The sequence below is a fragment of the Bubalus bubalis genome, chromosome 2 (assembly GCF_019923935.1).
Source record: "Bubalus bubalis isolate 160015118507 breed Murrah chromosome 2, NDDB_SH_1, whole genome shotgun sequence".
Taxonomy (NCBI): Eukaryota; Metazoa; Chordata; class Mammalia; order Artiodactyla; family Bovidae; genus Bubalus; species Bubalus bubalis.
Genome location: NC_059158.1, coordinates 36,352,674 through 36,373,145, shown reverse-complemented (window position 1 = coordinate 36,373,145; position 20,472 = coordinate 36,352,674). Strand labels below are relative to the sequence as shown.

Genomic DNA, 20,472 nt, shown 5'->3' with positions numbered 1-20,472 from the left:
GTGTGGGGGGGGTGGTTAATGGTGCAGGGCTGGGGTCTGCGCTTAGGGAGGGGCCGCACGACAGTGGAGGCTGCCCTGGAGACAATGTCCACCCCCTGCTTACGTCCTTGCACTTCCAATCTTGGAGGCGGATGAGGCCAAGCTCCAGGGCCCAGGTAAACCGGTAAGAATGCTGCAGTCGCCAAGCCCCGCGGGTGCGTCCCGGTGACTCAGCCATTGCCAGGAAAGGGGAATCCGCCCCGCTCCCCAGAACTTCCAGACAGCAGCCTGATCCGGGCTGGCTCCCGGGGCTCCAGGCCGGGCTCCGCAGCAGGCAGCCCGGCCCCGGGAGTGGGACCCCTTCCTCCCCACCCGGGGGGCCCCCACTTCCGGCCGTAGGCACCTGGGCTCATCGCGGGGACGCTGCCTCTTGGTGGCGAGACCCCTGGGGGCCACAGTGGTCCTGGCTGCGACGGCGCCACGAGGACCTTTGAGCATCGTAAGTAGCGACTACAGGGGTGCTGGGGAACACCGAGAAGAGGCCCTGGGTCCCTAGCTCGGCCCCCGCGTCCCAGCCCCGGCTTCAAGCCCGGGCTTGGAAGGCGGAACCGGGAGAACTGGCCTGGCGCCGCCGCCGCCTCCCTAATTGCTCACCGGCCCTCGTGGTGGGGAGCCCAGACGCGGCTCCCAGGCGTCCTCGGTCTAGCGCGGCCAGACGCCGTCACCCCAGCGGGCGGCCCCACCTGATCGTCTCCGAGCCCGCCCACCCCTCACCCGGTGGGCGGCAGGCTCCACGCCTCCCCCTTCCTGGGGATCGGGTGCCAAGCTAGGGTCCCTGAACTAACCCCCACCCCCACCCCCACCACGACTGTCTGGTTGCAGCTCCTTCATACCCCCGCCCTGAGGCGGGATCCAGCTCAATTCCAGATGGGTCGCCCTGCTGCCCCTCCCCCAAACACCCCCCCCCCCCCCGCAGGGGCTCTCTCCTCTTTCCCAAGCACCCCGCAATTTGGAAGGCCTCGGATTCCAGTGTGGAGCCAAATGAAGGGCTGAACTCCAGAACCTCTCTTAGCCTCCAAAGCCGGGTTTCTGATCCAAATTCCCACGTGTGGCTGGTGGGGGTGGGGGAATCAGGGATGCTGAGGGCTGCTCTTGGGACACGGGAGGCTCGAATGTCACCAACCGGATTTCCCGAAGGGGGTAGCTTCTGGCGGGGTGGGCACCCGGTCTGTGCCACAGGTTAGGACCACGGGCGGGGACCGATGGGGTGGGCGAAGCGTGCCTGAGAAACTTGATCACTCCCCACCTTTGGGACAACGAGATTTGGGGGCCACAAATATTCAGACAATTGGCACGAGGTAGTTGTGATCACCGTGGTTTTTCTCTCTCTCTCGTTCTCTTGCTTTTTCCAAAACTTCTGCAGAGTTTAGCAGGCGAAGGGGAACTCGCGGCCCCCTTTGCAAGCTTCCCGGGGAGTTGGGCCTGGGAGGGGGGCGGAGATTTGGGGAGACTGGGGCCCAGCTCAGAGAGCGCGGAGGAAACGCGCGGAGCCGGCTTCCTGTGGGGGCTCCGGCCGCGGCGCCCCGCGGACAGACGTGTCCGGCCCAGGCAGCGCCTAGCCCGGCGCGGGGGAAGGGACGTGGTGGTGGGGGACGCCTGGGAAGGCGAGGAGGGGGCGGGGAGAGGGTGGGCCGGAGAGGAGGGGAGGGAAGAGGAGAGGCGAGCCGGGGAGGAGCGAGGGGGCTGCAGGGAGGGGAGGCAGAAGCAAGGGGGCGAGAGACGCGCGCTGGCGCCGAAATGCGAGAAAGGAGCGAGTGAGAGGGGAGGGGCGCGGAGAGGCCGAGTGGCCCCTGGGCTGGGGCGCCCACGGCCGGTGCGCATGGCAGGCCCCGCGCGGTGATCCCCGCGAGGCGAGAGAGCGGCGCGCAACTCACTAGAGTAAGTCAGTCCCGGACCGAGCCGGGAGGGGTGTGGGCGCGCGGCTGTCGCCGGATCGCCCCCTGCCCCGGCCCCCTTTTCCCCGGGGCGCGCGCGCGCGCGGGGACCTCCCGCCCCACCCGCTGAGCCTTGTTTCTCGTAGGTCCCGGGCCGATGTCCCAGGTGAGTGGCCAGCACCCCCCTCACTGCGACGCGCCCCATGGAGCCCCCAGCGCAGCCCCGGGCCCAGGTAGGAACCAGGGATGCAGAACAAGACCGGACGGGAGCGGGGGTAGGCGGCTGGGGGAGGGCGACTGGTAATTCTCCCCTCTCCTCTTTGAGAAGTGGGGAGACGGTTCGGGGGACCCTGAGTGGAGGTGGGGGCGAGAAATCTGGGTATCGGGGACCGGGTCCAAGGAGAGTGGAGGGCTGGGACGATGGGGGCAGGGCCCGAACGGAGGCAGCGGCCGCGCCAAGTTGGCTCCAACTCTCTCCACTCCTAACACCAGACACACACACACCGCAGTGTCTGTCTGTCCGTCTGGGATTTGTGTCCCAACCGTTTCTGCCCAGTGTGTAAATATTTTTGGGGGCCTCAGGCGGAGGTGGGGGTGTCTGAGTCTTTCTCTCCTTCCCTTCCCCCATCCTAGCCGGAGCCTAGCGCTTCCCGAAAACTTTTGTCCTCAGCAAGCGGCTGCAGGATCGGCCCCTCCCCTCCTTGCCATCTCCTCTCTTTCGCCTTCCTCCCCACCCGGGCCTGGCCAGCCCCCGCCACTCCTACCCTGCTTGCACACACACACACACACACACACACACACACACACACGCGCACACACGCATACACACATACACAGAGTTTCTCTCCGCCCCATCCCTCTCCTTCTCTCTCCCCGCTTCTCTATTTCAGGCACTCACCCCAACCAAGTGCCCACCACTCAAATGAACTGTCCCTTCCCCCAAACACAGGATCTGTAACCTCCCTGGAATTATTCCTGCAGCAGCCTACCCCCTCTCAGGGTTTGTGACTCCCTAAGGGGGCCTGGTAAGAAGGCAGGGGCCCTGGGGAGTCCTGGTGATGTGGCTCTCTGTCCACCTTCTCACCATACACATGTGCGCTGAGGCTCCCAGTGGACAGCAGGGACAGGGAGAAGTCAGGAACATCTTGGGTTTGTTGGGGAAGGCGGAAGGGTGGCGGGCAGGAGCACAGGCCCAGATGTCATGCCTTTAATCTCAGTTCTAGGTTAGTCTGATCATCTGCCTCCCTCTCACCCAGCCCTATTAGCCCTTTCGCCCCTCTTTGAGTCTCCAAATAATGGAGGTCTCATCCTGGACCTCTGACATGAACTTCCTGCATGGTCTTGGACAAGTTTCTTCCCTTCTCTGGCCTCAGTCTCCACATCCACGCATAGGGACTGGTCTGCCCATTTGGAAAGACCCAAGTCTACCTGGTGTGGACGCTGGCCCTTTGGAGACCCAGGGTTGTGGAGGTGGGGGTGGTGTCTAAAGTGGTGGGAGGGCAAGTGGCAGACGGCTGGCCAGGGGCCCGCACATACATGAAACCAACGTGTCTGCTCTGCATCCCGCCAGCCCTCAGACTGCCCCGCTGAATGTGGGGGCCCTGGAGTGGGGACTTCTGGGGTATAAACTCCTTCAGGAACTGGGCTCCTGGAGCCTGGGAGGAGAGCGCGGAGCAGGGGCCTGGGAAGGCTCTTTCTCTCTCTTGCCCCTTCTCTCTTTCTCGGCCTCCTGATTCTCCGCCTCTCTCCCTGTCTCCCCTGCCTTCTTCCCTGGCTTATCCATCTTCTCTGTTCTCTCCTCCACTCCCTCCTTCCAAGACCCTCTTTCCTGTGTGACCCGTTCTGCCCCAGCAGGGGGAGGAGGGGCTGAATGTGCTGGAGCCTGGAGCCGGGACAAGGGCCAGGGTGGGCCACTGGGAGGGCTAAGTCCTGGGCTGTAACTTGAGGCCCAGCCTCAGCAAGCCCCCTCCCCAGCCTGGGCAGGGCCAGACAATGTGGCTTTCATAACACGAGAAGGCCTGGCTCTGCCGCTTTGGGAGATTGAGCCTGCTGCCCAGGAAGCCCAAACCGCAGGAGACCCAGCCAAAACCCCACAGACGCCTGAATCCGAGACCAGAATCCCCCACGCCCCTTGCTGAGCACTGACAGAACAGCAAGGCCACGGCGCTACCCCAGGGGGACCCTGCCTCCGGCAGGACCACCAGGGACCAAGTCAGCCCCTCCCTCAGCCGCCCAGGATGCAAACGGGGAGCAAGGGGGCCCAGGGCAGCTCTGGTCGGGGGCTGGTGGCCAAGCCCCCACACCCTTGGCTCCCCCAGTGGCCTCCTCCTCCTCCAGCCCTGAGAGCCCCGGGAGCCTGGCTCCCTAACCCACAGCAAATTTCTGTCCAGCACTGGGGCGTCACATTCCTGCTCTTGGTTCTGAAGTGAATTTCCTGGGGAATTGGAGCTTTTAGACCTAAAATAAAACCAGCTGGACCTAGCCTAACTGGTCCGCTCAGGCCCTCTCCAGTCCTTGTCCTGGTGGCCTGGGCCTGTGTCTCATGGGTCCCAGTGTGTATCAAGCAAGCCCACGTTCTTAATGTCGCGGTGCCAGGCGCCAACCCCAATTCTCACCTTCTGGTTCTCTCTCCTCCTCCCAACCTGGGGCATTCTAGATTCCAGAACTCAGTCCTCGCCATCAGACATTGGCTAAGTGCCACTGGGGGTGCAAAGATGACACTGACGTCGCCCCAGGCGAGAGCTGGGGAGGGCTGGTAGAGGACCCACGCTTCACTCCCAGTTACAGTTTACAGCAGGGAGCTCTGGGCGCTGAATCCTCAGGAAGTGGCCACTCCGAGGAGGGACTGTTGGCTCAAGGATCAGGGTAGTCTTTCTGGAGGAAGAGGTGAACCTCCGGCTGGGTGGTGAAGGGTGATTGGATTTGGGGAGAGGGGAGGGGTAAGACCTTCTGATCCAGAGGGACAATAGAAGCCGGGATGGATTGGGCAGAAGGCCCAGTGGTGGCCTGGGACCACGGAGAGGTCAGTCGACCTGGAACACAGGATCCTGTCCATTGATTAGGTTGAAGGCATAGACTGAGGCCTTGAATACCAGGTCAAGGAGGGACTGGGATGAAGGTCTCCAGTCACTGCTCTCTGAGCAGATCAGATCCCGGCTGCCTCTGCAGAGATGGTCGGAACTCCAGGGGAGAGGCTGGGCCCACTGTCCGCAAAAACAAGGGAGCGGGCTCGGCTGGAGGAAGCAGGCATGGGAGCTCAAGGACATGGGTCCTCTGGGCCCTTTCCAGGCGTGGGCTGAACCCATCCCACCTGGAAGAGTTCCCCCCAACTCCCTCTCAGTCCAGGAATGACAAGCAAAGGGAGCGCACAGGGTCCAGCTGAAGCTTGAGGCTTTCCGCTTCCCTCTAGGGCTTATGGATTTAAATGTGACCTTTCCACCCTCTTCTGGGGCTGTCTTTCCAGAACTCAAGGCATTGTCCTGTGCCAAGGATGAGAGTATATCGAGGCATAGGGGCCCTTGCCTTTCTGCATGTCTCCTTTGGAGACTCTTGAGAGAGGTGCAGGACTGGGGCTTCTGCTCAGAGATGCCCACCGCATGGCTGGCTCCCAGTATACAATTATCTTATTTTTAATTTATTATTATTATTATTATTTTGGCTGCATCTCAAGACATATCGGAGGTGCAGAGTCCTAACCACTGGAATGAGTGAGTGATAGTCGCTCAGTCGTGTCTGACTCTTTGCAACCCCATGGAGTACAGCCTACCAGTCTCCTTGGTCCATGGAATTCTTCAGGCAAGAATACTGGAGTGGGTTGCCGTTTCCTGGGAATTACCCCTGTGCACATTAGAAAAAAGTGGCTATTTGATCAGATGGGAGCAGATGGCACCTCCAGGGAGGGCGGAACCCCAACCAGGGATTCTCACACCACCCCCACCCTGGGCAGGTGCCTTCATGCCTAGCAACTTAAGCTGCTTGTCCACCCGGTGGCCCTTGGCCTTTGCTGGCCTCCCCACCCTCCAGAAGTTTCTCCTTAGAGACGTTCTCCCCTCTGGGGCCGAGCAGAGGTCTCCTGGTCCCAAGAAGGAAAACTAGGGTCTTTCAGCCTCTTGATGGTTGACCCCGTGGACCCCACCTCTTATCTGGGTTTGCTGCCCCGTGTGCTCGCGGTGAGAGCTGTTTTTGGTCCAGCATCTTGGCGTCACGGCCCCCGGTCCATGCATCATCCACAGACAGGTTTCCCCGGCACTTCTTGCTCCTCAGCCTGCTCCCCATCTCTGTGCCGTCTGCAGTTTCCTCTTCTGCCCTCAGGGTTTCTCCTCCAGCGTCTGCTGGGTCCCCTCCGCTGCCCTCTGGCTCCAAGAGGTCTGTCTGTCTGTGTTTCCAGGTCAAGATAACTGGACTGGATTTACTTTCCTCCCTGGTTTCCTTCCAAGGTCTGATGCTCACCCCAGAATGGCAGGCTTCCTGCAGGAGGGGCCTCCTCAGAACCTCGTCTGGGCTCTCTGTAATTTCCTGTTCCCACCAGATTCAAGGTCACCAGCCCTGTAGGTGACTGTCAGGAGAGACTGCCCAGAGTGTGGCAGTCAACATGTCGGGGAGGAGGGCCGGGGTGGGGACCCGTCTCCTAATCCTGCTTTCTCAATTTCCTCCCTCTCCAACCCTGGGGGCCCAAGAGAGCTGCAGGGTCGGCTCCTTCCACTCCAAGAGCGACAGTGTCACCTCTGTGTGCCCTGGTGACCTCAGGAGAAAGCCTGGGACGTGACCACAAGGCCCGCCACGCAGTTACTCTATCTTCCCTCGTTCACACCGCAGCTGTTCACGCTGGGATCTGCTGCTGCTCTCAGAACGTCCTTTCCCCTTTCTTTGCTGACTGATTGATTACTCAAGACCCGATATGGGCATTGCCTTCTCCAAGAAGCCTCCTAGACTTGCACACACACACACACACACACACACACACACACACACCACACCACACCCCGGGATGAGTGCCCGTCTTCTCTGCTTCCACAGTCCTTAGCTGCCCCTGCTGTAACTCCTGCCCTTCAGTTTGTGAGACTGTCACCCACCCCCACCCCAACAGAGGGCTCCTGGGTCAGTGACCTGGTCTTTCTCACTGTGGTCCACCCAGCGCTTGACGCGTGGGGGGTGTCGTCGCTGTCACAGCAAACAGCACAGGAAGGAAAAGGAGGAAAGGAAGGAAGGGAGAGGAGAGAGGCCAGGCAGGGGACGGGCGGGGGAAGCCTATGGGAGTGGCCCCCTGCATGCCAGGTACCACTGAGGGTTTCATTTACTCTTTGAAACCCTGAGGGACAAGCATGCTTGTCCCCTTTTCATGCAAAGCGACCTAAGTCCTAGTAACTCGCCCAAGCTGGTATCCGGTAAAAACCAGGGCTTGGGTCTTCCAGCTCCTGGCTCGGGCCTCTGTCATTACAGGCTTGGGAGGGTCAGCACTCCCACTTCCGGGCTCTGGCAGGACGCCTCTGGGGCCAGAGGCTGGAGCTGGGCAGCCCCCTCCCTTCCTGGGAACTAGAACTCAAGCTGTGAGCCTCCCTCTCAGCTTGGTCTTGGCCTCCAGCGTCCCCTCTGCTCCACTATAGATCAGCCTCCACCACTAGGCAGGCAATCTGGCTCCCCCTTGGGGGTTATCTCTGCTCCCCTGCTCCCCCTAGGCCCAGCAGAAAAAACAGTTGTCCTCCTATTAACCTATTAGCCAGGTGGTGAGAGGAGCTTAAGGAATGGATGGGGCTGGAGGAACCCACCCCCTGCCTCCCTGGGCACCAGGAGGGGTTCCCAGCACATAACTGCCACACTTCAGGGGTGGCTGCAGCCCCAGTGCTCCCTCCTCCCTGTCCCAGCTCCCAGCTCCAGGCAGGGCCAGTGGTTTCCCCGGGCAGGTTGGAGCACACCTGCTGCTCTCTGTGCAATTTCCATGGGGCCCCTGGAGCCCCCACCGCCTGGCCATGGGAGACCAGAGTCTTTGGAACAAGGATCGTCCAGGGGTCTCTGAGCCCCTGGATCGTCCCCTCCCCTCCAGATGCTCCCACCCCCTTGACCTGCGTGCCCAACCTGAATTGCTCTCTCTTATATCTCCCCGCCCCATCCTCCCCTGCCCTCATTTGAAGACAGCTCAGAGAAAGACCCGGTCCCTAAGGCCATCTGTTTTCTGCGGTCGGCTCCACTGCTGTCTCTAAGACTAGTCTTTGTCTCTGTCCCTGCGGGTGTGTGTGTCTCGTGATCTCTCCGTGGTGTGGATGGGTGGGCGCCGACCTCTTACTATCTGGATTTCATCACCCTTTCTTGTCATCTTTCTCTGTGGCTCCCTGTGTGGCTCTCCCCTCTCTGAGCCCTTCGGTCTCTGTTTCCATCTCCCCTGCTCCCATCATGGCTTGGGGGAAGGGGCACCCTCTAGGGGTGCCCCTGTCATTCCCACTGCACAACCTGGGGGTTGATGGGAGGCCCAGGCTGCACCCCGCCATTGCCCCACCTCGGCCCCTGGCCCCGTGACCCCAGGCCTCACTTTCTCCTGTCCACCCTCAGGCTTTCCCATGCCCGGTCACCTTTCTGCCTCCCGGTGCCACCTCCCAGCCCCCAGAACTTTCCTCCCCTGGGCCCAGCCAGCCCTGGTCCTGCTGCCTCAGGAACTGTGGGTTTGAAGGTGGCTCCAAGTCTGCCTTCCGCCCACCCTGGACAGAGGGACCGAGCCACTCACTGTAATTACATGTGGCTGCCGGCCGCCTCTTCCAGCCCTCTTGGGCCGTCTCCCTGTCTCTCTTCCTGCCTGGAGCCCCTCCGCCTCACCCCAGGCTTCTCAGACTCTTTCTCGTGCTATCGTCCTCTCTCTCTGCCCTGGTTTCTCACCGTATCTCCATCTGTATATTGCTCCCTCTCCATCGCTTCTGCCTCTGACTTTCTCTTAGTTGCTTGCCTGCCCTGGGCTGTCTGTCACTGGGCGTCTACGTGCCCGGTCTCTCGAGTTCTGATGCACTGTCTCTCTTCGCTTCTACCTTTCACATCCTTTTGATTCTTTCTCTCTCCACGTCACTCTGGATGCCTGTTCCTATCTCCCCATCACTGACCATCTGTTCTCTCCTGCACTGTGTCTCTGCCTCCTTCCCCCACTTTCCTTTGTACTGTGCATCTCTGGCCCCCTCCCTGACCACACACACACACACATCCATGTGCACACACCCTTGCTCGCTCATGGGCTGTGGTTTGAGAACTTTCTATTTTAGAGGCTGGCACCGTTACCAGATAGGGTAAGCGCTGGGTAACTGGTACAGAGACCAAGAATGAGGGCTCAGGGCATTCTGGGCTGTGGGGAGGGGACCAGGGCTGGGCCAGCTGGAGGGCACAAGAAGGATGTCCCTCAGTCGTCTGCTTTTTTCTAGCCCAGACCCCATCCCTCCTTCCTGGGCTGGAGGTAGTGACCGGATCCGCTCACCCCGCAGAGGCAGCGCTTGAGGAGGGCTCCCTGGAGGAAGCAGCGGCACCCCCCATGACCCAAGGCAATGACCCTGAGGCCCCCCAGACCCTGGACAGCACTGACCTCGATGTCCCCATAGAAGCTGTGACATGTGAGTCCTAGGGGTCCGGGTTACGTGGGGGTCACTCTAGGGAATCCAAAACAGATGGGCTTTGTGTGCCCACGGGCGCCTAGCCTGGGCCAGGACTTTGAGGTGTGGGCAATGGAAGGGCACAAGATATTGTCACTGTCCTTGCTGTCTAGGAGGACATCCACATCATTTCTATCCACAAAATGATTTGGATAAAATTAGTTCAGAATGAGTGTGGACAGGCTGCAGGCAGCCTCATTCTGTGGTTCAGAACGAGAGCGCGTGCAGTCTGCGGAGGGGGGCTGGGGCTCGGGGGCAGGAAACCGGAGCCTGAGGCAGCCCAGCTTTCAGGGTGTCAAGAGCAAAATGGCAGGAGAGACACTTCTAGTTGCTCTGGGAGCAACTAGAAAGGAGCAAAACTCAGCTGTGTTCCTGGGTTTGGCTCCATGTCTCCGAGGAGGTCCTGGAGGGGGAGAATTTACCACCATCACCCTCAAAAACAGGGGAAGGGGCTTCCAAAATCATTTTGTAATTGCCAATAAGATCAGCAAAATCTATGGGACACATTGGTACTTTTCAACTTTCTTTTTCTGTATGAGCTCTCAGACTCTCCAAATCAGCCTGTAGTGAGGCAGCCAGATAGCTCTTGCCAAGCCCATTTTACAGATGAGGAAACTGAGGCTCCCTCACCCTGGACACAGACTGGGGAGCTCAGGTCTCCAGCCCCAGGGCTGTGTCCTGTGCCTGCCTGCCCTGCTGGCAATGCAGAGTTGTGGAGCCACTTTCAGGCAGGGCATTTGGGGTAAGCTGGACACCCTGGAAGTCGGGGTTACTAAATCCTCGAGACACACCCACCAGCAGGACCGAGAGAAAGAGGTAAACGCCGTGGCCATGGAGGAGAGGGCCTGGAAGGGACAGACGCTCCTATGTCCATGGGCCCTGGGTGTTTGCTCTGTGACTCAGCCCCCACGGCCATGGCCACAGGCAAGCTCTGTGTCCGCCCAAATCTCCCGGGGCCCTCAGCTCACCACACGCCCCCGCCCTCTGGTCACTGTGCCTGTGTTTAGGCAGCAGGGCAGAGGGCACCAAAGCTGGCCAAGGACTCAGCACAGTCATCCCCCCACCCCGCCAGCCCGGCCGTGGAGCCCAGAGGTCGGGGCAGGATGATTCAGGCCTGGCCACTTCCCATGGCCTTACCCCTGTTTACCCAGATGCAGGGACCAGCCGCTGCTCAGGGCCAAAGGTTCCCAGCATGGCTCTGTCTCCCATCCTTGCCCTGACCCCCCCCACCCCCAAGCTTGTCCTCAGCTCCTTTCTCTCAATCGCCATCTCCTTCCCACTCCACTGCCTAGCTGTGGAAGCTCTGGCAAGTTTTACTGTCTCTGGGCCTTGGTTTTTTCATCTGTGAAATGGCCTAGTAACAGTAGTTCTGTTTGACGCTTAACGAAATTATTACACATAGGACTCTCAGCAGTGTATCTGGCACCTCATCACAGCTCAAAACATGTTGGCTACTAATTACAAGAGCAGAGAGGGTTGTGGTAGTAGCAATTCATTCCTCAGCCCTTTGTCTCCCAACTTCTGCCCCGCTCCTCACCCCTCTGCCCTTGGAGCCCCACCTTTTAGCCTCCAGGCTGATCCTACCTATGACCCTTATCTGTGTGACCTTGAACAAGTTTCTATACATCTCTGGGACTCAGTTTCCTCATCTGTAAAAGGATACCGCCCCATAGCAATAGACAGAACAATTCGCACCCCGAGTGCTCCAAACAGTGCCGGCGTGCAGTGGGTGCCCGGCGAAGTGCTCCCACCATTACTAGAAGGCCCAGCACCCCCAGTCAGGCCCCCTTCTGTCCCCTCAACCTCCAACACCCCCCACCACCCCCCAACATCTCCTGCCACAATCCAGACCCAGAGGTTTGGCCTGGAGGGACCTGGGGATCCAGACCCCAGGGCCAGAGAGAAGGAAGCGCCCCAAATTTATACATTTACTGAGGGTCCTCAGGGCCAGAGGATCCCACCCAGGAGTCAGGGGCCCTGAGCAGAGGGGTCCTTGAACTCTTGTGACCCCTTCTCAGACTCCTGCCCTGACACACAGACACATACACACGCGCGCACACACCTGCCTTCATCTTTGGGCGACAGAGCCGTATCATCCAAGTGGGCAAACCTGAGTGAGGTGAGGGAAGGAGCCAGGTGCTGGCATGCTCTCCAGGACCATTTTCCCCGCACCCCACTGATAAGCTGGTTTGGTCCCTCAGTCTGGGATGGGGACCCAGGGTTCCTGGCTTCCGAGGTCTCCCTGCTGGCTTCCCTCTTCCCTCTCCCGCTCCCCACCTGGACCCCAAGGGCCGCTCAGCAGACTTTCTTCCAGCAGGGGCAGGGGAGCTGGGGGCAGAAGGAGCAGGAGGTGGGGGGACTGCTGTGAGGAGCCCCCCTGGATTCCAGGGCCAGGCGTTCATCTCCAAACAGATGTTTCCAATGAATCACCCGGCACTCGAAGGGCAGAAGCAGCTGGGGGCTTGGCAGGGGCCGAAGTGATGGTTAACTACTTCCGTGCTGCCCCTCCTCCCCTCTCCGCTACCACTGTCGCCAAAATCCCCAGACGCCAAGAGCAGGAGAGTGGATTTCACATGGGATAAGAAGGTGAGGTGCAGGCCCCTGTGCTTCTCCCCTTGCCCGCACCTCTGTCTATTCTCGAATGACCCCCGGCCTGGAAGTCAGGGGCCGGGCTCCACTTGGAGGCTATTCTGTGATGTGCCTCTGGGCAAGTCAGTTCTGCTCTCTGGGCCTCGGTCTCCTCATCTGCAAAAATGCAGATCAGCTAGGTAAACTGGGGTGTATCTAGGAACGAAGCCAGCAGGAGTCAAGCAGAGCCCTGGGAGACTGTCCCGGCCACCCCACCCCCCACCTTCTCCTCCATCGCCCTTTTCTCATGGTCTCTCTAGGCCAGCCCCAGGGGAACCCCTTGGACTGCACCCCACTAGTGGCGAATGGCTCTGACCACCCCTCGGAGCTGGGCGGCACCAGGCGGACGGGGAACGGTGCCCTGGGTGGCCCCAAGGCCCACCGGAAGTTGCAGACGCACCCATCTCTTGCTAGCCAGGGCAGCAAGAAGAGCAAGGGCAGCACCAAGTCCGCTGCCTCCCAGATTCCCCTCCAGGCGCAGGAAGGTAAGCACCCCACTCTGCCTCCCCCATAGAGAAGCCTCCAGAAGTCTGATGCAGGGAGCGGCAGCAGCATCTTTACTAGGTTGCTTAGAAGCGCGGCACCCTGTCCCCACGCCAGGCCCTCAAGGTCCAAACCTCTGGGTGGGGCCCAGGAGTCTAGATTTTAACAAGCTCTCCAGGGAATCTGATGCAAGACAGAGAACCTTGCAGAGGACACTTGGGTAAAGTGAGACACATCTGAGCTCTCAAGACCACCCCTTCTCATCCCTCCTCTCTCAGAGTTGCTATAACAGGGAATGGAACCATCTGGGCTGGTCCAACCAAAGCCACCCCATTTCTGGAAACAGAAATTTTCTTTGAGCTATGGACCATTTGCCTAGTGAGAGCACAATAGCAGAATAAAATGATGCACCATCAGATGCTTAACTGGGGGAAAGGTGGGGGGTGCAAAGTACAGTGGGAGGTCAGAGCACCTGGATACACCCGTGGTTGTTCCTGCCGCACAGAGGTCCTCTGGGGGGCTGCCCTGGGCAATCAGGTCCCCCGCCCCACAGGCATGAGTTCAGCAAGATGATGGCTGCCTGTAACCCAGTGATGCTTGACCTTAACCCCAGAACTTTTATGTAGTTTCTCTCCATGTTGGGAGACTCTGGCTGGTCCTCTGCAGACAGAATTCAGTGTACACCTGAATTCAGTGTACACCTTTGCACATGACATGTTCATAACTTTCACCCTTCCCCCGAGAGCAGATTATGCCCAAGAACCTTATTTATGAAGGGGATATTCGTACATTTAAAGCGAACAGGAAGGCATTCCTTCGTGGTCCAGTGGCTAAGACTCCACGCTCCCAATGCAAGGGGCCTGGGTTTGATTCCTGGTCAGGGAATACCACAAATAAGACTCAGCACAGCCAAATAAATAAATATGTTTTAAAATGAAACAAAGTTAACAGAGCATGACCTGTGAGCCCGGCACTGTGCTGTGTGCGGGGTACCCAGGAGATGGTTTCATAAAGCTTTCATGAGAGGCACAAACAGGTCATCTCACTCTGCGATACGATAAATGAGGAGTGATAAAGTGAACACGGGGATACCCACACCAGCCCCGAAAACGGGAGGGGAGTCTGGGAAGGCCCTGGAGGTGTCTGAGCAAGCCTTAAAGGACCAGTAGGAGGATCCAGCCAGGGTGCGTTAGCACGGAGGTGAGAACTGGCTCATGATAGTTGATGAAGTTCCAGGGGAGGAATGGTGAGAGGTGAGACTCCTAGTGGGGCTTCCAGGTGGTGCTAGTGGTAAAGAACCCACCTGCCAACTCAAAAGACCTAAGGGATATGGGTTCAATCCCTGGGTAGGGAGAAGCCCCTGGAGGATGGCACGGCAATCCACTCCAGTATTCTTGCCTAGAGAATGCCATGGACAGAGGAGCCTGGCAGGCTACAGTTCATAGGGTCGCAAAAGATTGCCTGTACACAGGACCTGGGTGTGGGCATCAGAGCCTCCGTGGCAGTGTGAGACTCCCACTGGACCAGCAGCCTGTACCAGGGGCCCGCCTGGTCAGGGGAACCGGACACAGCCTATGGCCCGGCCCCTGGGAGGAGTCCAGCCATGCGCCCTGGCCACACGCTGAGCAGTTCAGAGCCTGGGCTGCTGAGCCAGCGCCGCCACGTCCAGCTGGATGCCCAAGGGCGGGAGCATGCGTTAATTCCCTCCCTTATATTTATTTACTCAGCACCCACAGTGTGCCAGTGTTGGGCGCCCTCCCTTTTGATGCTGGTACTCTAGTAGGTGGCAGAGCTGTGGAAGCCGTGGAAGGTGATGAGTTCTAGGCAGGGAGGCAGAGCAGGCCTGCGGGAAGGGACGGGGATGCGGGGGTCAGGTGGGCAGCTTGCAGTATTGAAGAGGATTCTGGAGGAAGGCTTCACCGAGGGGAGACATTTGAAAGAGGAGAGAGAGAGTGAGCGGAACAGGTTTCTGGGGCCAGAGCGCTGAGAGAACAAGGGGGCCGTGACTGCAGGATGGGGAGCAGCCAGTGTGGCCACGGCGGAGTGATGGGAGAGGGGCCTCAGGGGTCACTGAGCACCCTGGGCTTTTCCTCCCAGGGAAGTGGAACCCGCTAGAGGGTTCTGAGGGCGGGAAGGATGGAATCCAACAGAAGTCTTTCAAGGGTCCTCTGGCCTCTTTGTGAATGCAGGGGTGGCCAAAGGCGGGGAGTGAGTGAGGATGCTGTCACTGGGCAAGAGCTGAGCAGGGTGGTAGGATTCCGCATAGATTATTTCTTTCTTTCACTTTTGTCTGTGCTGGGTCTTCACTGCTGTGCTCGGTCTTTCTCTAGTTGTAGAGAGCGGGGTCTGCTCTCTAGTCACAATCTGCAGGCTTCTCATTGCTTCTCTTGTTGCGAAGCAGGGCTCTAAGGTACATGGGCTCGGCAGCTGCAATTCCCAGGCTCCAGGGCACAAGCTCAGTAGTTGTGGTCCATGGGCTTAGTTGCTCCACAGCATGTGGGATCTTTCTGGACCAAGGATCCAACCAGTATCCCCTGCATTGGCAGGTGAATTCTTGACCACTGGACCACCAGGGAAGTCCCTGGATCAGTTTTGAAGAGACTTCTCAGAGCCTCCGTTTCTTCATCTGTATCGAGGGATTGACACAGCCCCACCTCAAGGAGTTGTTACAAGTTTCACTTCAGTTCAGTTCAGTTCAGTCACTCAGTCGTGTCTGATTCTTTGCGACCCCATGAACTGCAGCACGCCAGGCCTCCCTGTCCATCACCAACTCCCGGAGTTCACTCAGACACGTGTCCATCGAGTCAATGATGCCATCCAGCCATCTCATCCTCTGTCGTCCCCTTCTCCTCCTGCCCCCAATCTCATCCTCTGTCATCCCCTTCTCCTCCTGCCCCCAATCCCTCCGAGCATCAGAGTCTTTTCCAATGAGTCAACTCTTCACATGAGGTGGCCAAAGTACTGGAGTTTCAGCTTTAGCATCATTCCTTCCAAAGAAATCCCAGGGCTGATCTCCTTCAGAATGGACTGGTTGGATCTCCTTGCAGTCCAGGGGACTCTCAAGAGTCTTCTCCAACACCACAGTTCAAAAGCATCAATTCTTCGGCGCTCAGGTTTCTTCACAGTCCAACTCTCACATCCATACATGACCACTGGAAAAACCATAGCCTTGACTAGACGGACCTTTGTTGGCAAAGTCATGTCTCTGCTTTTCAATATGCTATCTAGGTTGGTCATAACTTTCCTTGAGTTTAATTCCTGCGCAACACTTAGAACAGGGTCTGGAACATACCCATCCTGGGTATGTTCATGAAACAGATAAACGACCGAGGGAGTCGGTCCCTCGGAAGCAGGGACTCGGGATCTAGGCTGCTGGGTTTCAGACCCTCGCTCCCTGTGACTTCCTTGTGCCTTGGGGTCACCTGGAAGGTGGGTCCCCATTTCCCGGTACCCAGGGAGGGTTGCACGAGTGTCATTCCTCACCGAGTGAGCCCCCGGCCCTCTCGCCCTCAGACTGCTGCGTCCACTGCATCTTGTCCTGCCTGTTCTGCGAGTTCCTGACGCTGTGCAACCTGGTCCTGGACTGCGCCACGTGTGGCTCCTGCAGCTCCGAGGACTCATGCCTCTGCTGCTGCTGCTGCGGCTCCGGCGAGTGCGCCGACTGTGACCTGCCCTGCGACCTGGACTGCGGCATCCTGGACGCCTGCTGCGAGTCGGCCGACTGCCTGGAGATCTGCATGGAGTGCTGCGGCCTCTGCTTCTCCTCCTGACCCCTGCACGCTCCGGAGGCCGCCCCGTGTCCCTGGCTGTCACCCCAGGCCACGCCGCCCCCTCCCCCTGGGCCCTTCCCATCCGCCCTGCACCCTCCTGGAACCCCAGCCCAGTGAGCGGGGGAGCCGGTCCTCCTTCCCGGTTTCCCAGGACCTAGTGGGGGGCGACGGGAGGGGGGACGGCTCCTGGATCAGCTGCCAGGGCTGCCGAACACTGTGAAAGTTGGGGGAGGGGCAGGGGCATGGGGGAGGCTGGGGTGCGGGGCTGTGCACTCCTCTACCTCTCACTGCCCCTGTGCCTGCCTCCCCTGCCCCCATCCCAGGCTTCGAGGACAGCAAAATGTGAAAAGAAACATCCCACCCGACCTCAGCCAAACCCCTCCCCCGTCCCCTCCTGGGGTCTTGGTGGGGGGACCTGACCCATACAGTGACCCCAGAGGGCAGGGCTGGCCTTGGGCCCAGGGTGGGGTGGGAGTGGGCAACGGTATAGAAAAGACTGGAAGGGGAGAGGGAGGGAATGGAGGGTGGGTCCGTTCTGTTTGTTGCTGTAAATAAAGATGTATGTCCATCTCAGATTTCCTCAGGACTCATGAGTAACAGCCTCGGACCAGGACTCTCAAAAGCAAACACTCCCACAGCCCTCCCCCGACCCTCCCAAATGAATAGGGCTTTCCTGGCTTCTGGCCCCCCGCCCTTGTTTCATGCCTACCTCTGAGGGAAGGAAGGAAGAGGGGTACCCACTCCCCACCTTTATTTCTCTCTTCTGGCCAAAGGGATGGAGAAGCCCAGACAGGGAAGAGTTAACCCTTGGCATAGAATTAATTAACAGCAGATGTGTTCAGGTTTTGATTAATTAATCTCCTGCTGACTCCAGTTTCTCGAAGCCATGATGGCTTGAAGGCATAGGGTGACGGCTGTGTCAGTGGCTGAGCCGTGCCTGGGGAGGGGGCAACCAGCGCGGCTCTGGAACGCGTTTGTGGCCTGAGTGGGTTTCACGTGGCCCAGCTGCAGTTGACCCCCTGATTGCCAGGGGGTTGAGATCGAAGAAAGCTGTCAGGACTAGTGGGAGCCTCAGAGGCCACGTGTCCAGGGCCCTTGGTGCGGGGTAGGGGTTGGGGGTTGGAGGGGGAAGACCTGAGCACTGAGGCTGAGTGTGGGGAGGGCTGCCTGGACCAAGCCCCCCTCCACCCGGTCCTGGACCTGGGGGAAACCAGGACGGGTTCAGGGTGAGTGAGAGGACGTCTCGTGGTTGGCCTTGGATTGTCCTGAGGAGAAGACGTGGCTGAAGAAGCCCTTGAAAGATGGAGACCTCCTGGGAAACTGGCGGGCGCCGCTTCCAGGAACGAAGGGTGGAGAGGCCCCGATGGATTCTGGAGGAAAGGAGGGAGCTCAGGAAAAGGGCCAGATGAAATCTGAACTCTCTGAAGGAATGCCACGCTAGGAGCAGCCCACGGCCTTGGGCGTGGGCTGCAAAGTCAGCAAAAGGAGGTGACAGGAGGTGGTGAGGAGGACAGCCCCCAGCACCACACCTCCCCCGCACCCCTGCACGGCTCCCCCCACCCCGCCCTGCAAACTCATACACATGTACTCAGAATACCCTGTACTCAGACCTCACTGTACCAGCACCAACGTTTTCTGACTTCTGGGAGCACGTAGGAAACTCAGAACACAGAGAGGAACTGACCTCCCCAGGATCCCATCAGCAAGGTCAAAGTCGAGAGAGAAGCCCCATCTTATTGGCCCCCCCTCAACGTTCATTTATCTGCTCACTTGTCTCAGGTTTTGTGTTTTGTGTTTTTTGTTTTTTTTTTTTGCTTAGTTATTGTATGCTTGAAGTACAAGCGTTTTGAGTCTAATCTGTGCATACACGAGCTTTTACCTGGATCCTTTTCCTTTTTATTTACAAAAATGTCCGCATCCCCCTCACACTGCACTGTTTTTATCACTTGACCATTTTGCCTTGGGGGCTCTTCCTTATCAGCACATTGAAGAGGAGCCTGGAGCTTCCTCAGGGATAAGCCACCATGATCCAGGTGCCCAGCTCCGCTGAATCCCATCCATTCATTTCTCTGTTATAAACAAGTTACATGAGCATGTCCTTTTGAACAAATGAGCTGTTTCTGTAGAATAGTCTTGAAGGTGGGATCGATGGGCCTCAGGGCATGTGTTTGTGACTTAGCCCACCTCAATGTAGGGAGTGCCCGTCCACTTCTCTCACTGCTGCCTCCCTGTCCCCAGGAGGATGGACGATGGTGGGAGGGCTCCTCTTTGGTCCCCACTCAACCCAGTTTCTTACCAGGGCTGGGGTTCAAGGAACTTGAGGGTGGCTGGGAGAACCGGGGTTGGGGGTGCTCCCGACCAACTCAAGGTCTGGTCCAGGTGGGCAGGAAGGCCCCCTCCCTGGCCCTCTCCCCTCCACGGGGGCTGAGGCAGGAAGAGGCACCTCTGTAGTCCAAATAGCGATTTCCTGCTGCAGGATAGTGGCTGAAATCCGAGAGGCTGAGCTGGGTGGGAGCAAGACAGGGGCGGAATTTAGCCAGCCTCCCCCAGCGTGCATACACACACACACACACACACTCTCTCTCTCTCTCTCCCCCTCCTTCTCCTTACAGCCACATACTCACGTGCCTTCCACAAAGTCACACACATACCACTCACACACACATACACACACTCTCCTTCTAGCCACATATTTACACACATTCCACAAAGTCACACACATACCACACACACAGACACACAGACACACACCAGATATATACACACATGCGGTCACACACCGCACGTTGCAGAGCCTGCAACACCGCCAGCCCTGTTCATCCTGACCTCTGTGTCTGCTGCCCTCTGCCCATGCCCCCATCCCAGGCCCGCCCTGCCTTCCCCACCATCGCATCCTTGCCCAAGTGGTCTCAACTTTGCTGGGAGGTAGATGGCGACTTAGCAGCAGCAGCAGTAGCAGATGGCATTTAATGGCATTGGAGGTGATGGAATTCCATTTGAGCTATTTCAAATCCTAGAAGATGATGCTGTGAAAGTGCCGCACTCAATATGCCAGCAAGTTTGGAAAACTCAGCAGTGGCCACAGGACTGGAAAATGTCGGTTTTCACTCCAATCCCAAAGAAAGGCAATGCCAAAGAATGTTCAAACTACCGCACAATTTGACTCATCTCACACGCTAGTAAATTAATGCTCAAAATTCTCCAAACCAGGCTTCAACAGTGGTTCACGTGAACTGTGAACTTCCAGATGTTCAAGCTGGATTTAGAAAAAGCAGAGGAACCAGAGATCAAATTGCCAGCATCTGTTGGATCATCAAAAAATCAGCAGAGTTCCAGAAAAACATCTACTTCTGCTTTATTGACTTAGCCAAAGCCTTTGACTGTGTGGATCACAACAAACTGGAAAATCCTTAAAAAGATGGAAAGAACAGACCACCTGACGTGCCTCCTGAGAAATCTGTACACAGGTCAAGAAGAAACACTTAGAACTGGATATGGAACAACAGACTGGTTCTAACTTGGGAAAGGAGTATGTTAAGGCTGTATATTGTCACCCTGCTTATTTAACTTATATGCAGAGTACATCATGAGAAGCATTTCATGTACATTGGAGTACATCATGAGGAGCATTGTGCTAGATGAAACATGAGCTAGAATCAAGATTGCCAGGAGAAATATCAATAACCTCAGATATGCAGATGACACCACCCTTATGGCAGAAAGTGAAGAACTAAAGAGCCTCTTGATGAAAGTGAAAGAGGAGAGTGAAAAAGTTGGCTTAAAACTCAACATTCAGAAAACTAAGATCATGGCATCTGGTCCCATCACTTCATAGGAAATAGATGGGAAAACAATGGAAACAGTGAGAGACTTCATTTTTGGGGGCTCCAAAATCACTGCAGATGGTGACTGCAGCCATGAAATTAAAAGAGGCTTGCTCCTTGGAAGAAAAGCTATGACCAACTTAGACAGCATATTAAAAACCAGAGACATTACTTTGCCAACAAAGGTCTGTCTAGTCAAGGCTATGGTTTTTCCAGTGGTCATGTATGGATGTGA

General features: G+C 57.8%; 1 protein-coding gene across 6 annotated transcripts; it reads left to right on the top strand.

Moving 5' to 3' along the window:
- The first annotated feature begins 228 nt into the window (after positions 1–228).
- On the top strand, positions 229–16,986 carry MDFI (MyoD family inhibitor). 6 transcript variants are annotated; one of them, XM_006069158.4, is made up of 5 exons: positions 229–478; positions 2,060–2,146; positions 9,368–9,493; positions 12,421–12,645; positions 16,157–16,986. In XM_006069158.4, the coding sequence occupies exons 2-5, from the start codon at positions 2,071–2,073 to the stop codon at positions 16,411–16,413; spliced, it is 684 nt and encodes a 227-aa protein (XP_006069220.1). In that variant the 5' UTR covers positions 229–478; positions 2,060–2,070; the 3' UTR covers positions 16,414–16,986. The 6 variants fall into 6 exon arrangements, with proteins under 6 accessions (XP_006069220.1, XP_006069218.1, XP_025125970.1 ...); XM_006069156.4 differs by having other exon boundaries at positions 9,308–9,493; XM_025270177.3 differs by lacking the exon at positions 229–478 and adding an exon at positions 1,715–1,917.
- The last annotated feature ends 3,486 nt before the right edge of the window (positions 16,987–20,472 follow it).